Below are 15,359 nucleotides of genomic sequence, written 5' to 3' on the forward strand. Positions count from 1 at the left end.
AAGGTGTCCTTTCTTGTCTATGGAAGTAGGAAGCTTCTGGAGGCGACATGAGGTTACCAGGGGTGAAGCCAGAAGCGTGGAGGGACACGCCCCCAATGATAACCAAAAACCAAGAGATGCTATTGGACAGCTGTTGAGCCAGCTCTCCTTTTCGTCCACAAGCGTCTCTTGGTTTTTGCTCATCGTTGGGGGCGTCGTGTCTCCTCCACAAGCTTCCTACCTCCATGCGAAACGGCGCTCTGTTGTTTGCAGACCAGTGGCGTCGCTGCGTTTCCATAGGAGCTAAGCCTTTTTCTTTCTTTACTTTTTCCTCAGGTAAAATCGCTCTTTGCAAATTTTACAAAAAAAATGCACCATCCGTGGGCAACGCTGCACAAAGTCGTAGAGCGATAGGTTAAGAAAGCGAATTTTCCGGTCGATTTAAAGAGCCTGGCGTCTCCTTGTATCACCCTGTAGAATGCTTTCAAGGTTCAAGGTTCAAGGTGTTTAATGGCACAACTTCCACACAGCCGAGTGCCTGAGGCAGCCAAAAGGCAGAAGCCCGTACAGCCAAGTGCTGGCTGCCTCCTCGGCTGTGTGTTAACAGGTGAAATGATGATGATGAATATACAAATGAAAGGGAGGAAGAAATGATAGGTACACAGAGTTACTGAGCTCGGAGAGCACACGACACAGTCCTGCTGAAGTCGCGGAGTTCGTCCCCAGTCCCCGGCAGGGGTGGGCGCGTGCGCTCAGGTAAGGACAGGTACGTGCTCACCGCGTCGGGGAACAGCGAAGCTTCGTGTCGCCGGGTGCGGGCGCGGAGAGGGATAGGGCAGCCTGTCCGGCTAGAGATACGGGGAACTGATGCTAGGTAGGAGCCGGCCAGCGAAGGGCCAGCGGCAACAGCAACGAGTCGGACACGCGCCACTGTTCGTCGGTGGCTCAGGCGGTGCCAACCAAGAGACCGCAGGCGTTCATCGTAGTCGGAGGAATGGTCGTGGCGGGCCAAGGTTCGAGTCGCGCGGCGCTGCACACTTTCTAGGCGCTCAGTGAGGTGTATCTGATGAGGGCTCCATATTGAAGAACAGTACTCCAGTCGAGGAAGTACCAGAGCCGTGTACAGTGTTTTCAGGGTCTCCCGTCCGAAACGCCGTGAAAATCGAGACGCGAATCCCAGTACCCTGCGAGACCTGCTCACCACCTTAGCTGCACTTGTGAAGACAATTGTATCTGCTCACCACCTTAGCTTGCTGCACTTGTGAAGACAATTGTATCTGTTTTTGTATTTTATCCTCGCAGTACATGTATTGCAGTATTTGTGCTCCAGAATAGGTTTTCGAGTATATCTGACCAGCCCTGGCTATCTATTTCCTGGTGGGCAGCTTCTATATAGCATACAGATGGTCTTCGTCCCAAATTCAGAGGCTAGAAGTATTCGATTTCATGTGGCAGACTACCTACCGAGCAAGTGCCCACTCAAAATTTTGAGATAGTCACAAACCATTGGGGGATGGGTGCTTGTTAGGTCATCATATTAACATGTATATATGTGTACTGTGCACATTTTTTTTTCTTTCTTTCAAATGTTATAAAATTTGGGGTTGGGCACTTGGAATGGGCAGACGCTCTAAGCACTAGAACAGCGACCACGATCATCATTCTTGACCCCAAGTACACATGGTTTAAACTTTCAATGTTATTTTACACTAATAGGTATGGGGATGGGTTAAACTAGTTGGTACGTGTCTGTTATATGCATTGGCTTGTGCAAAATACACAAACACACACAGGAAGGAATGGGGCTCTGACCGCTGTCTACAAACTAAGGTTTACTACTCCTTCCTCTTCATTCCTGTTTACTGGGACCACTAATAGTGTTCACTTTTTTGATGGCTACTTAAAAATGATTACCCCTCTCATTGGATTCATATGTGCAATGTTTGACAAGTAGTGAGCCTGCTTAAAAATAAGCAAGCACATTAGAAAAGAACCATGCCAGTGTGTAGTTTTACTTTTTCCACATCATTTTAACAGCAATCCATCGAGCTTGGCATGTTGTAAAATTGTGAGCCACCATTGTCGAGAAACATCACAGAAAACTTGGGTGATGTGACTTTCCTCCAAGACATTCCAGCTTGTCTCACTACCTGCCCCACAGTTCCATGAATGTGACTTAGAACTCTTATGCCTTGGCACCCTACTCACTGGATCTGGCACCATCGGACTTTCATCTATTCCCTGCGCTCAAACAAGATCTGTAAAGACAGCCGCTCCAGCAAGGAAGCCGTCATAGACGCTGCACGTGAGTGGTGTGAGGACCAAGAGAAATTACTTTTTTCTCAGTGGGTGGGCTCCACTAGAAGTGCATAACACTCAAAGGAGACTTTGCAGAGAAATAATAAAGGGCCATTTGCATGTGACAGTCCCATCAAAAATAGGCTCACTACTTCTCAAGCTTCCCTTGCAGACAGGTTGTCTACCAATCTTTAACAACTTTCTACAGTACTAGCCCACAGTTCTTCGTTATGCTTCATATTTTTTGTTGGGCGTATTTGCGCGCCTTGTGTTGCACTGCCAGTGCTCGTGATGTAAATTTGCTTTCGTGCTTGCCTGCTCGCAAGTGCAATGTGCCTGAAATAAATGGATGGATTTCTAAAGTTGTGTGCAGGGAGTTTTGTTGTCGGGTCTGCTGCATATATAGTCGACCATGCTGATCATCTGAGAATGTCTTGCCTCGTATATTTTCCCTACTGGTTTCAGAAAAATTAGGCATTCCATGATTTGACTGCACATGGCCCAGTGGAGGTCATGCAGCCAGAAGTGTCAGTATTCTGTAGTGGAAATTTGGGTTGATGGAACCTCGCAAGTGGTTAACATCACCAAGTTTGGAAAAGAGGACAAACTGAGATGAGAGTGCTTATTTTTGTAGCTGCTGGAAACAGAAACGTCAATGGCAATGTGCCCAACATGTAGTGCATCTTTTTGCGGCTGCATTTTGAAACCCTGTTGCTGAAGCAAAGTTCACGCTGGCTGACCTCGGTTTCCCTTTATGTCTAGACTACCTATTCACCAATGCCAGGTGCCAGTTTGGCCAGCTTTTTGTAGTCGCAAAGAAAGATGGAGGTCAGGCAGGCAAAGCCAGCCCTCGCACCGGGGGGCTATGTTGCACGTTTTGGACTCCCAGGAGACTAGGGAGAAGGAAGTGACGTCAACGATGCTCGCTGGATGTTGATTGGTGTAGTCGCTGATGACAGTATCTGCAGAAGTTGCCAAGACACGTTCATTCACACCTACGTCACTTCCTTCTCCCTAGTCTTCTGGGAGTCCAAAACGTGCAACATAGCCCCCCTGTGTCGAGCACAGGCTCCAAGTCACTCGGGCAAAACTATCCGAGGCTTGCGGACATGTGTGAATACAATCCTTTGAAGATATTCTGAGGTAAGCATAGCTAGGACAAATCTGACACCTGCTGTCTGCAGCACGCGTACGCATAACAGTGGGCATGTGGGCATATCACATTGCAGAGGCTAATTGGTAAGCACAGCGAGGACGACCCTTGACATCAACCAATTCGTTCACACACGTGCCCAGTCGTCGCTGCAGGTGAGGACGATGACAGTAGATGGCCAGTCGGCTTGTGGAATATTTTCTCACTGCCCGCTTCCTTCGCTAAATTTGTAACAATCGCTACGTCACTTCGCGTCACTCCACTGTGGGTGTACGAGTGCGTGCACGCTGCCCGCGGACATGCTTCAGCCCCTCGAGTGATCGCGCAAAAAAAAAAAAAGCACTGGTCGAAGCAGCTGCGTTCACGCTTAGTACCGTTTCCAGTGGAGCACAAAAAAGCTGACATCGGGTATAGATCAATTTCGCCGCAGGGTTACAGGCTTGACAATGCACTTCTCCATTTCGACTAGCTGCGGGGAGCGCGATTGATTCTTGCAGAGGCGTGACAGTGTATATGCAAAGCACAATTCAGACGTGCACTCGCGGTCCAGATCACCGCTTGTGCTCCGTTGGCGTCTCATACGTACCTGGCGCGATTCCTGTTGAGGCCAGCAACGGGCGAATGATGTTACACCCGTGAATAATGCTGCCAAGCGGCGAGTTGGGCATCGCTGTAGGGCAGACTACACAACACCGCAGCGGCGCGTCGTTCGAATGAAATAAAACATTAGCTACACTGGACGTTTTAGCGAAAGCCAAACGAGCTGGGTTTATTTCCAGGCCGTAAATGACTTCGGAACGCTGGCAGCGGTCACGGGTCCTTAGGCCTAAACACACCCTTCCGCCCTGGAGTACGCGAACGTTACGGCAGAAAGCATAAAACGGCCGTAGCGTAGCTGCCCAGTCAGCATTGAGACCTGTGCGCGTATGTTATCCAGTTTCACACTAACGATACCTTCCAATATCTAGGACTGCACCAATGCACTTTTTCGACTGGGGCGTGGAGTACTCCAAAACAAAACGGCAGGGCGTCTGCTCGCGTCGGCGGTAGCGGGGGGGAGGGGGGCTGCACGCAGCTTAGAACAGCCCGTAGCGCGCGCGTACCACGTGACTGCGCCAGCCAATCGCGGTATTCATCTCTCCTCCCTTTCCTCCTCTCCCTCTTTCTTTTCTCTCTCGCGGGGCTTTGCCGTGGGGGGTCTCACAATACGCGGCCGGCGTGGGGCGTCGAGCCCAAAGTGATGAATGTCCCACAGCAGTAGTCCGCCGAACGCCCAGACGTCGGACTTGAAGGGGAAATTAGGAGTTGCACGCACTCCGGAGCCATCCACCTCACCGGGAGGGCGCACTTGGACAATGGTGGTAGAGGTCTGTCTCGGAGTCTATAGTGCTCCTGGAGAGGCCGAAGTCGGCGACCTTGTAGCAGCTGTGTTCATCGACGAGCACGTTCCGGACGGCCAGGTCCCGGTAGATTATCCCTCGGCTGCCGATGTAGTGCGTGGCCCACGAGCCCTGCCGGGCGAACTGCTCCAGGTCCCTGGGGCCCTTGGGACTTGTCACGGGACGAACGGGAACAGCTGGTCCCTGGTCGGCGAGCTTTCCGACCGCGGCGCGGGTCCCGAAGATGATGAGCCGGCAGTCCCTGACCGAATCACGATCCCGACGGCCCACGAAAACGACGGGTTACTGGTTTGGCCCGCGGCCGGCTGGGGTAGCGGGGCCGCCTGACGAGTCACGCGCAGCTGTGGTCCCTGGACGCCGCTGAGCTGCCGCAGCCAGGAGACAGTAGCTCCCGAACGACGCGAAGCAAAGGCTGGAGGTCCTCTTCGTAGGTGCGGAACGTACTGCAGTAGAATGACCACTTGGTCTCCGACCGCTTGTGACGACGCTCGCACCGCGCTCTTGCGTTGACATGTGGCACACGTGAGCGTAGGTGGCAATAACTGACCAATGGCAGTTACGCGTACCCTTTCCCTCGGAAGCCGTGCTTGGGGGATTCCCCTACGGGTTCACCCGGGAGCGAACGCTGAGGTGACGTCTCTAGGTCACTGCTTGCCAGTAAACAATGGTGTCTGGCGCGTTCGCGAAGGCAGCAGGTGTATTGTGCTTTGCACTTCCCTTAATGTGACATTTCGCCACTTACAGGGGCTGTCTCTACGAAAACTTCGGATAATAGTTCCTCCGTCTACGCAGATTGTAGCGAGACGCCTGTTGTTCATTGTCGGCGTTATCTCGCGCTGCGTGTGCATGTTTCTGCGGGGGCTGAGTTTGCTCGTTGGCCCCGTTTTCCCTCTCATGGTAGGGTTTCAGATCGCACACATGTACCGGCCCACTGACTTTTCTTGATTGCAAGTTTGTCAGCTTGTACACGAGTGGGGAGAGATGTTCCTGCACTCGGTACGGGCCACACCACTTCGGAGCCAAAGCGGCCGAGAAGCCTTTGCTGGCATCACTCAGAACATGGTTGCGTCTGAGGACGAGATCGCCCACTTTGTAGCGGAGATCTCGATGCGAGCGGTCGTACTGAGGTTTTTGTTTCGCTCGCGCTACCCCGAGATTGCGACGCGCCTCCGAGAAGGCTTCCGTCATCCGAGTTTGTAGCTGCCGCGCGTGGTCCGTTTGCGTCGGCTGCGCGTTGTCCACCCCGGCGCTCGCCCCTAGGACACGGTCCATGGGGTTCGGAAGCTCTCTCCCGAATGTGAGGAAAGCGGGGGTGAAGCCCGTCGAATGGTTGAGAGTGGTCCGAAGTGCGAACCCGATCTCGGGGATATATGCGTCCCAGTCACGGTGCCTTTCCGCGAAGGCGGCCAGCATTGGTTTGATGTTTCTGTTACATCGCTCCGTGATGTTCGACTGCGGATGGTAGGGCGTGGTTGTTCTGTGCTTTATGCCAAGGGCCTTGCACGCGTCCACGAATACCTTCCCGACGAAGTAGCTCGCTCGATGAGTCAAAAGAGCTTCGGGGAACCCAAAACGGGTGAAAACCTCCATGAGCTTCTCCGTGATCGCTCGGGCTGTCAGCTTACGGAGTGGAAAAAGTTCCGTCCATTTGCTGAAGTGGTCAGTTACAACCAGCAAATACTGGTGTCCTTTAGGGCTCCTCGGTAGGGGGCCGACCACGTCGCAGGCTGCCAGAGTCCATGATTGCTGGCTCGGAATCGGTTGCATTAGGCCCGGGGGTTTGCCGCCTCTTGGTTTGAAGCTTTGGCAAGAGTGGCAGGTGCGGGCATAACGGAAAACGTCCCGTTTCATGCCCGGCCAGGTGGCGATGCGACATAACTTTGAGTAAGTCTTGGGGCCGCTCGCGTGTCCGGCCAAGTGCGAGTCGTGATAGTAGCGCAAAACTGCGTTTCTCAGACTGCGGGGTACCACTACCTTAAACGCCTCGTCGGAGTCGTTCTCGGAGGGTATGTACCTCAGCAAGAGCCCGTCATTGCTCAGCAGATATGAATCCTCCGTGCCCGCACCAATACCAGATACGTCCCGGCACTCGGCGCCTACTACAATACCAGTAGTGTTGCGCCCGGCGGTCACACCGCCCGCCTCCACGGCGTCCGACTCTTCCGCGAGTCCGTCGATCACCTTTCGACAAAACGGATCATTCTGCTGGGCTTTCAGAAGCTCTTCTTTGCTGAACACGATTCTCACTGCGCTCACTGCGTCTAGGTGGTTGATCGTCTCGTCCGGGGTGGTCAGATCTGCTGCCTCCCTTTGGGACTGAGTCACGGCTTCGCCTGACACTGTGAGTGTCGTTGGCTCGGCCTGGGTCTTTGCGGAAATCTGTGTGCAGTCTACGGGGGCTCGTGACAATGCGTCCGCCACCACGTTTGTGCTGCCTTTCCGGTACCGCACGACGTAGTCGTATTTTTGCAGCATCAAAGCCCATCTTGCCAAGCGACCAGCGGGTTCGCGAAGTCGGGAGAGCCATATTAGGCTTTGGTGATCTGTTTCGGTCACAAAAGTGGTCCCGTCGACATAAATGTCGAAACGCCGGAGTGCAAAGACGATGGCCAAGCACTCTTGTTCGCATGTGCTGTAGTTCCTTTCAGCTGGCGTCAACGAGCGGCTGGCGAAGGCCACCGGTCGGAGTACACCTTCGTGCTGTTGGAGCAGGACCGCGCCCAAGCCAAGATTGCTGGCATCTGTTTGGATCAGAAAGGGCTTGTTCAAGTCGGGTAGCTTGAGTTCAGCTGTGTCCGCGAGCGCTCGGGAGGTGCGGCGAAAGGCCGCTTCCTGCTCGGGACCCCAGCTCCAACTCACGGACTTTCGCAGTAGGCGCGTCAGTGGTGCTTGAAGCGTCGCGCAGTTTGGGATGAATTGGCGATAGAAGTTCACCATTCCCAGGTAGCGACGGAGGGAGCTCACGTCGGTTGGCGCAGGAAACTCCAGGATTGCCTGTAGTTTGTCGGGATGTGGCGCAAGGCGCCCGCGATCCAGTTCGAACCCGAGCAAGGCGATGCGGGTTTCGGCTATTTGAGCCTTTTCGGGGTTCAGGGTCATTCCCGCGGCTTTTAGCCGGTCGAGTACGTCCTCGAGATGACGTAGGTGATCTTCGAAGGTGTTGGAGTAGACGACAATGTCGTCGAGATAGGCCATTGCGTGTTTCCATTTGGCTTCTCCCAGTACTCGGTCGATCAATCGCTGGAACGTCATTGGCGCTCCGCACAGACCGAAGGGCATTCGTGGGAATTCGAAAAGCCCGCGGTGACAACAGAAGGCTGTTTTTGCCTCGTCACCTGGCTCCATCCGAACCTGGAGGTAGCCTCGGCTAGCGTCCAGGGTGGTGAAGTACCGCGCACTGCCCAAGTTGGACAGAATCGAGTCGATGCTCGGTAGCGGGTAGGCGTCCTTTCGTGTGACGTCGTTGAGACGGCGGTAGTCCACGCAAAGACGTGAGCTGCCGTCTTTCTTCGGGACCAACACCACGGGGAATGCCCAGGGGCTGTTAGATCGCCGGACAACTCCGGTGTCGATCATTTCGTCCAGGGCACGGTCGATGGCTTTTCGTTTAGCCAAGCTTACGGGTCGAGCGTTCTGCCTTCTTGGCAGTTCGTCGCCCGTGTCAATGCGATGTCGCACTTCATAGCGGCGCAACAACGACGACAGTCGGGCTTTTTCTCGCCCTGACACGCTGCATGATTGCGTGAGCAGTGGGTGCGTCATTTCCCCGATGGGGGCGGCGCTCGCTGCCATGGGCGCTGGACTCGGTGTCTTGGGGTCAATGGCCCGGTTTAGGGAGTCCCTCGCTTCCTCTCGACTAGGGATGTCGCGAACCACCCTAGGTTCGATTTCGAAAGGTTTCGATATTTGCGAAGCGAACTGAGGTTCGATTTCGAAAAATTTCGATATTTTCGTACCGACCGAGGTTCGATTTCGAAAAATTCGCAACTTTTGTCCACAGCGGAGTTTCGAATTCGAAAATTTCGAAGCTTTCACGGTTTCTAAAATTTCGAATTCGAATATTTCGAATATTTTTTTACTTCAGGTTCGATAAATTCGAAGATTTCGATATCCTTTGTAAAAAAAATTCGAAAACTTCGAACGCTTCGAATTTTTATAGACATGAAGTTCGAACAATTCGAAGATTTCGAATTTCTTTTGGCATAAAGTTCGAAAAGTTCGAAAGTTTCGATTCTCTTTTAACGCTAAATTAAAAAAAAAAAAAAAAAAAAAAAACTTTGAAGATTTTGAATTTTTTTCTAATCCAAGTTTTCAAAGTTTGAAGTCCGATTTTCAAGTTTTTCTACAGTTTCAGTTTCAAATAACGTTTTCACGACTCACTTGTTTTCACAAAATCAAGTTTAGAAAAGTTAGGGTGTGATATCTAGATTCTGCGAAGTTGGTAAGGCAATTAAATGAGACGACGAGTGTCCCGGACGTGCTAGAATATTTGCCAGTGCAGAATTGTGACCGCCAGCCCCCCGGGGGGGGGGGGGGGGGGGGGGGGGGGTCTTTATCACGCAGTAGTGATTGCACGAACACACTGTTTTACGTGACTCATCCAGTTCGAAACGGCCAGGGGCGAGCAGGAGGTTGAGGCTCAGAAAAACCTTGAAGCGACCTGGCAAACTAGCTCGCCACCCCTTGCACGCTGGTAGTAATCCGATCCGGTGAAGTTTATAATTGTCCTGGAGGTTTATTTTCTGGGACGGAGGAATCGCCTCGCAAAAAGCACAAAAGCCGACACAATTCGAGGTTGAGGAGCGTTCTACCATACAAGTGGCGTCGGAAGAGGAAAAACGGGTGGAAAGAGGGTAGCGGGGGGGGGGGGGGGGGGGGGGGGCCTTCAGCCTCCTTCTCCCCCTTGCAGGTATTTCGGACTGTTAAAGAAAACAATACGGGGAAAGAGGGCGTGGTCGAGCTTATTTTAATCTGAAATTATTTATGCATATGTATAGCTACTGTCGCTCTTCACTGCATAAAAGGTTGCGTAGATGGTCATTGTTAGAAACTCGTTGTCAGAAGGCACTGCTCGTCACATGCTTAGTGGTTCGGAAGTTCAAAGCTGTCTTTTCGACCTAAACACCTGTGCCGATAGTAACAAAAGAAAAAAAAAAAAAAGAATAAATGCGGGAATAAAAAGCAGGAGAAAAAAAAACTATCAAGAATTCGTCGGAAGTGTTCTATTCTTGCATATTCAGAGGTTCAGAACTTCGAAACAAGTTTCTTTTACCAAAATGTGTACAGGCTAAAAGAAACACGTCCCAGGAACGTGAAGCGAAAAAAAAAAAAGTTTTCTTTTAATGACGTGCATAACTTGAACACTACTAGAAATCTTCTGCCATGAGTTAATTTATTCCTTAACGTGAAAAAACAATAAATATATTATTTTGTATTCTGCAGATGGCAATGAGATGTACTGTCTGTGGTGTTAATTTAAATGCGATACCTCAAACAACTTAGACGAAAATAAATATCAAGTTTAGGTCATAATTGCATGCAGATACATGTTTGGACATTTCTTCGAAACTCACGTTGAATAACAATAATCACATCTGAAGACGGCACTTACCTACGCTATACATAGATCATTCTTAAAAAAAAGTATAACATATCTACCATAAATAGCTCCGGCTGCAGCGTGCTTCAAATCTGGCACAAACGATAATCGTCAAAAACCCGTCGTCCTTCCTCGCCCCTTCGGGGATTTATTTCTTTAAACCTAAGCATGCCAGAACATTGAAATAAACGACATTGTCTTTCGTAAGTAACGCAGCACCGCGTGTAAAAGTTCGAGAAAAAAAAATTACGAATGTACCCCACTACTTGAAATCAAATGAAACCGTCCGCCGGTCTTTCGAAGTTCGACGAACGTCGAACTTTTACCCTAAAAGTTCGAAGTTCGTCGAACTTCTGACTTTTCAGAATCCGAAAGTTCGAAACTTTTCGAATTCTCTTGATAAATAAGCTCGAAAGTTCGAAATTCATCGAAATTTTTGGTCAGTCAAGTTCGAAAGTTCGACAAGCATCGAACCTTGCAGCGCAATAAGTTCGAAAGTTCGAAAAAGATCAAATTTTTTAGCGTAATAAGTTCGACGGCTCGGAAAGCGTCGAACTTCTTAGCTTAACAAGTTCGAAAATTCGACCTCCGTCGAATTTTACGATATAGACAATTCGAAAAATCGAAATCTTTCGAACCTTTCGAACCGCTTGATTCGATCATCGAAACTTCGATTCGAAAAAAGTTCGCGGCATCCCTACTCTCGACGGCTCGTCGCGTGCGCCAATGGTGGCGTTGGCGGTACGGCCGGGGGTTCGCAGAAGGGTTTCAGGGGTGCAAACGTGCCCTCCCGATAGCCTGCGCTGCTGACGTCGATTACAATGCCTGTTTTGGCAAGGAAGTCTCTGCCCAAAATAATGGGCACCGATAGGCCAGGGAGATGAACGAAGCGTTGTCGTCTTACTCGATTCACCCATCTCGCGACCAGCCGCGCGGTACCAGCCGAGAGGGCGGTTCCGCAGGCTAGGCGAAAGGCAGTGTTGCATTCTCGGAGTCGGACAGAATTCTGTCGGAGGTGAGTCAACACTTCATCGCCGAACATCGAAGCGCTTGCTCCGGTGTCGAGGAGTGCCTTGAATGCCTTGCCGGCGATCGTTACAGAAATGAACGGGGCCGGCGTGCCGGTCGGGAAGCCTATTCTGTAGGCGGTCGGCAAAAGAGTGGCCATGGGACCCTCTGATTCTTTGTTAGCCACCGGTCCGTCCGTCCAAGGGCCGTTTACCGGTGGCTTTGCTCGTTTCCCGCGCGGTGCGATTCCGTGTTCGGCGAGCGAGTTGCTCAGCACGCGTCTTCACCTTGCTTAGTACCACATCTGGAACAGGTGGAACAGGTGGAACGCGTGCTGAGCAACTTTGTAAGCAGCTTGGTTTAGAAAGGCTCAGCAAGTCTGTCCAGGCGGCTCGTGGTCTCAATCTGGAGGTTTTCTTCTCAGTGAAGACCCATAAGGACACTATGCCGTTCAGGGCAATTGTTACACAGAGAGAGTCATGGCAGCTGCATGTCTCGAAGTATCTCCAGCATCACCTATCTTCTTTGAAGTTAACTGATCCTTTTCTAGTTCGAAACTCTGACGAATTGGTAGATTATCTAAGCAATGACAACCCTGGATCTTGTGATCTGGTTTCAATTGACGTGGAAGACCTTTTCTACTCTATTCCTCATGGAGGTCTCATTGAAGCGGTTCAACTTTGCATTGACTTAAACGGTTCTGTTGCCTTCCAGAATTCGACTGGTATTGCTGTGGAAAAGTTTTTGGATCTTCTCCGCTTTTACTTAGAGTCCACTTTTATTTCTTTTGAGGGCAACACGTTTCTGCAAAAATCCGGGATCTGCATTGGGTCTAGTGTTGCTCCTATATTGAGTGACATCTACCTAGCAGGTTGTGATTGTGCTATTGCAGAAAGGTTAGATGATCGTTTTTTGAAAGTCTTCAGGTATGTTGACGATTACCTGGTGGTGTTTAAACCTAAGCAGGGCTCACGAAGTGCTGACTTGGTCTCAGAGTTATTAGACACCTTTCGGGAGTGCTCTGGAGGTCTGCGGTTTACGAATGAGGTTCCAACTAAAAAAGCTTTGCAATTTTTGGACCTCAACATTCGTCTTGAAACGAGTCACCTATGCTGGGCTTATGAGCCTAGAACAAAAAAGTCCCTCCTTAGCTATGAATCAACGCACTCAAAAGTTGTAAAAAGAGCTATTGCAAAATCATGTTTGAGAGCTTCTTTATTGAAATCCTGTGTTCACAGAAGTTTCAACAGCTTTCTGTGTCAAGTAGATAGGTTAACAAAAGCGGGTTTCCCGAAACTTGTCATAGTGGGGGTAGCGGAGTCACTTTTAAAATTATTCAGGAATCCCCTTAACATACTTGACAATGTTAGACAAAAGCCTGCCTCTCGACCGGTGGTAATACCATATTTGCACAGTTTTTCCCACAGGATCAAAAAAGTGGCGGTTAAATACGGAGTTCCCATAGTCTTTTCAGCACCTTCCAAGCTATCCCGTTTGTGTGCGTCCATTGAGAGAGCAGGACTTCAGCGTGTAGGGTGTGGAATAAACCATCGCATCAAATATGTAGCTTGTGCTGTGGGGGTCGTTTATAAAATACCCTTTTCATGTGGGAAAGTGTATATTGGGCAGACGGGCAGATGTATTAATGTTCGAGCTCGGGAGCATTATCTGTCTTTGAGGTCTTCACCTTCGGGTCACCTAGCCATTCATTGTGATAGGTGTGGTTGTTCCCCTCGGTTAAGTGACATTGAAATTTTGGCTAAACATTCACAAAAAATGGCAAGGGAAATTCATGAAGCGTTTTACAGTCGACAACACGGTCCCGATCTATGCGTCAGTTCAGAGTCAGTGACGTTATACAGTGAAGAGTTCGAGTTTCTTCGGAGTTTAGGCACGTCTCTTTAACACTTTCTTTCTGCTTCCATGGGAGTGATCCTATAGACCGACACGCGGAGCAGCTCTGTTTACCAACACGGCCGGAAGGCCGCGCATGCGCGGTAGCTATGTGGGCAAAAGCGACCCGGCTGTGCGTGTTTTCGCCATTGCGTTCTATGGCGTGCGCTCGTTGTTGACGTTGTAGGGACGCTTCTAGCTTTATATGTGGGTCGTGTTTCCTGGCAACGTATGTCGTATGCTGTGCCCGACTATTTGAGCTCGCTACCCGAGCCTGAACGGCGGCGGTATCGAGACAAACTGTGCGTGGACAGCGTTGCCTACGAGGATCCGTACGCCGTAAAAAAGACCTGCCGGGCTTCCGACGTGAACTTGCTGTCACCGAAGTCGACGGCTCACGTCGTCGTTTACTTAGTTTTTTCGCCCAGCCAGTTCACGGCCGACACGAAGCAGGCGTACAAGTCTCTCGAGGCCTACGATTACGTCGATTCGGTTTCCGCACTGCCGGCGGGATCAGCAGACTCTGGGTCTGCGGAAGTGCTTTATTAATGAAATAAGTACACACAGCGTCTTCAAGTAAAAGTATGCTATTCTTCTTACTCTCATGACCACAAGGCATGACAACCAGTAAAGGTTGTCCGTTCTGCAGTCTTGGCGGTAATACGTTACAAGTAACGGTGTAACCAGGAACGCGTTACTTTTCAGTAACGTAGTAAACTACTCGCTCCTTGTTCGACGGAGTAACAGGTAACGTACTTACGTTACTATTTCAAGTAGCGTAGCTTCGTTACCTCGTTACTACAATTACACTTCAATTTTTTCCGTGTTTTTAGGCGTCAAGCTCTTTTTCTTTCCGTTTTTTCTCATGACTATTTAGCTGAAACCGTAAAAAGAGGTAAAGTAAGTATGTTCAGTTTCTGCATGAACATAATGTTTCTTGATATATGAGCACACCTTTATCGTCAAAACCGTAAAACGTGTTAAATCATAATTTAAAAAGTAACGCAGAAGTAACGTGCGTTACTTTTTATCGGTAGCGGTAACGCGTTCCTTTTATTTTTAGGCAACTTAGCTCAGTAACGCGTACCTTTGATTTGCAAGTAACGAGTAACGTATTTCGTTACTTTTTTTCGGTAACGCCTGCAACATTGCCGTTCTGCCGCCGATCCCCTTCTGCTTGGTAGCACAGGCGTAGCGAGCCTCCGACGGGCGCTTGGCCGGTGCTTTCTGCGCAAACACTGTGGCAACAAAATCCGGGTGGTCTCGATCAGACGACGGTTTCCCTGCACATAAGCAAGCCTCGGGACGGAGATTGAAATGGAAGCCGCACTTGCCTCCAAGAAAGTGCTTGCCGCACAAACGGTCGTTCGCGCGAGGAGACCATAATTTTCGATCCACGGATATTATCCACCTTCTATGCCTTTCAGAGTCTGCCGGGAACTTCTGGAAACTCATTCCGCGACTTTTCTTGCACATTTGGGTGCAATTAACGGCAGCACAGCTTTGCGGCATGCTGAAATGCCATGACGCCCATGCGAAACGTGCGCTCTTTTGCCCACACCCCCCGACTCCGGCGCGATCGCGTGCCTACATGCAGCCAGGAAAGGGTTCCGACATACCAAGAGTCCGCGTGCAAGACAGGTACGCACAGAGCATTAGGGCTCGCGCTGTGGTTTTTGGCTTTTTTTAATTTGTTTTTTTGTGTTGTAATGGTATATAATGTTTAGTTTGTGTAAAAAAAATTCCTCAGATGGCATATGACAGAGAGGATATCCTACATGCTGGATTCTCCTTCTTTTATTTTTCATTTCTTTTTTTTCTTATGTTGAAATGTTTTAAAAAGATGAGAAAGAAAGTAAGTCGTGAGTCAGCGCTGTGTCTGTGTCCCTCCTTCTACTTGTCCTTGTGTTTGTTTGCGCTGTTTTATTTCTATGTTTACAATGCATCACCGACTAGCCCACCTCCAAACATTACTCTAGTGCTCTTGCGATGAGCATTAGCGAAGGCGCTATCGACGACGCGCTACTTT

The 15,359-nt window shown here is 50.1% G+C and overlaps 1 protein-coding gene across 1 annotated transcript; it reads right to left on the reverse strand.

Annotated features, from left to right (window-relative positions):
- Window positions 1-477: 477 nt before the first annotated feature.
- On the reverse strand, window positions 478-15,301 carry LOC121835679. Its single transcript, XM_042290127.1, has 2 exons — window positions 15,292-15,301; window positions 478-1,188 (listed from the first exon to the last, which is right to left on the reverse strand). The coding sequence occupies exons 1-2, from the start codon at window positions 15,299-15,301 to the stop codon at window positions 647-649; spliced, it is 552 nt and encodes a 183-aa protein (XP_042146061.1). The 3' UTR covers window positions 478-646.
- Between the last annotated feature and the right edge of the window lie 58 nt (window positions 15,302-15,359).

The sequence above is a fragment of the Ixodes scapularis genome, unplaced genomic scaffold, assembly GCF_016920785.2.
Source record: "Ixodes scapularis isolate PalLabHiFi unplaced genomic scaffold, ASM1692078v2 PGA_scaffold1__304_contigs__length_218370807, whole genome shotgun sequence".
Taxonomy (NCBI): Eukaryota; Metazoa; Arthropoda; class Arachnida; order Ixodida; family Ixodidae; genus Ixodes; species Ixodes scapularis.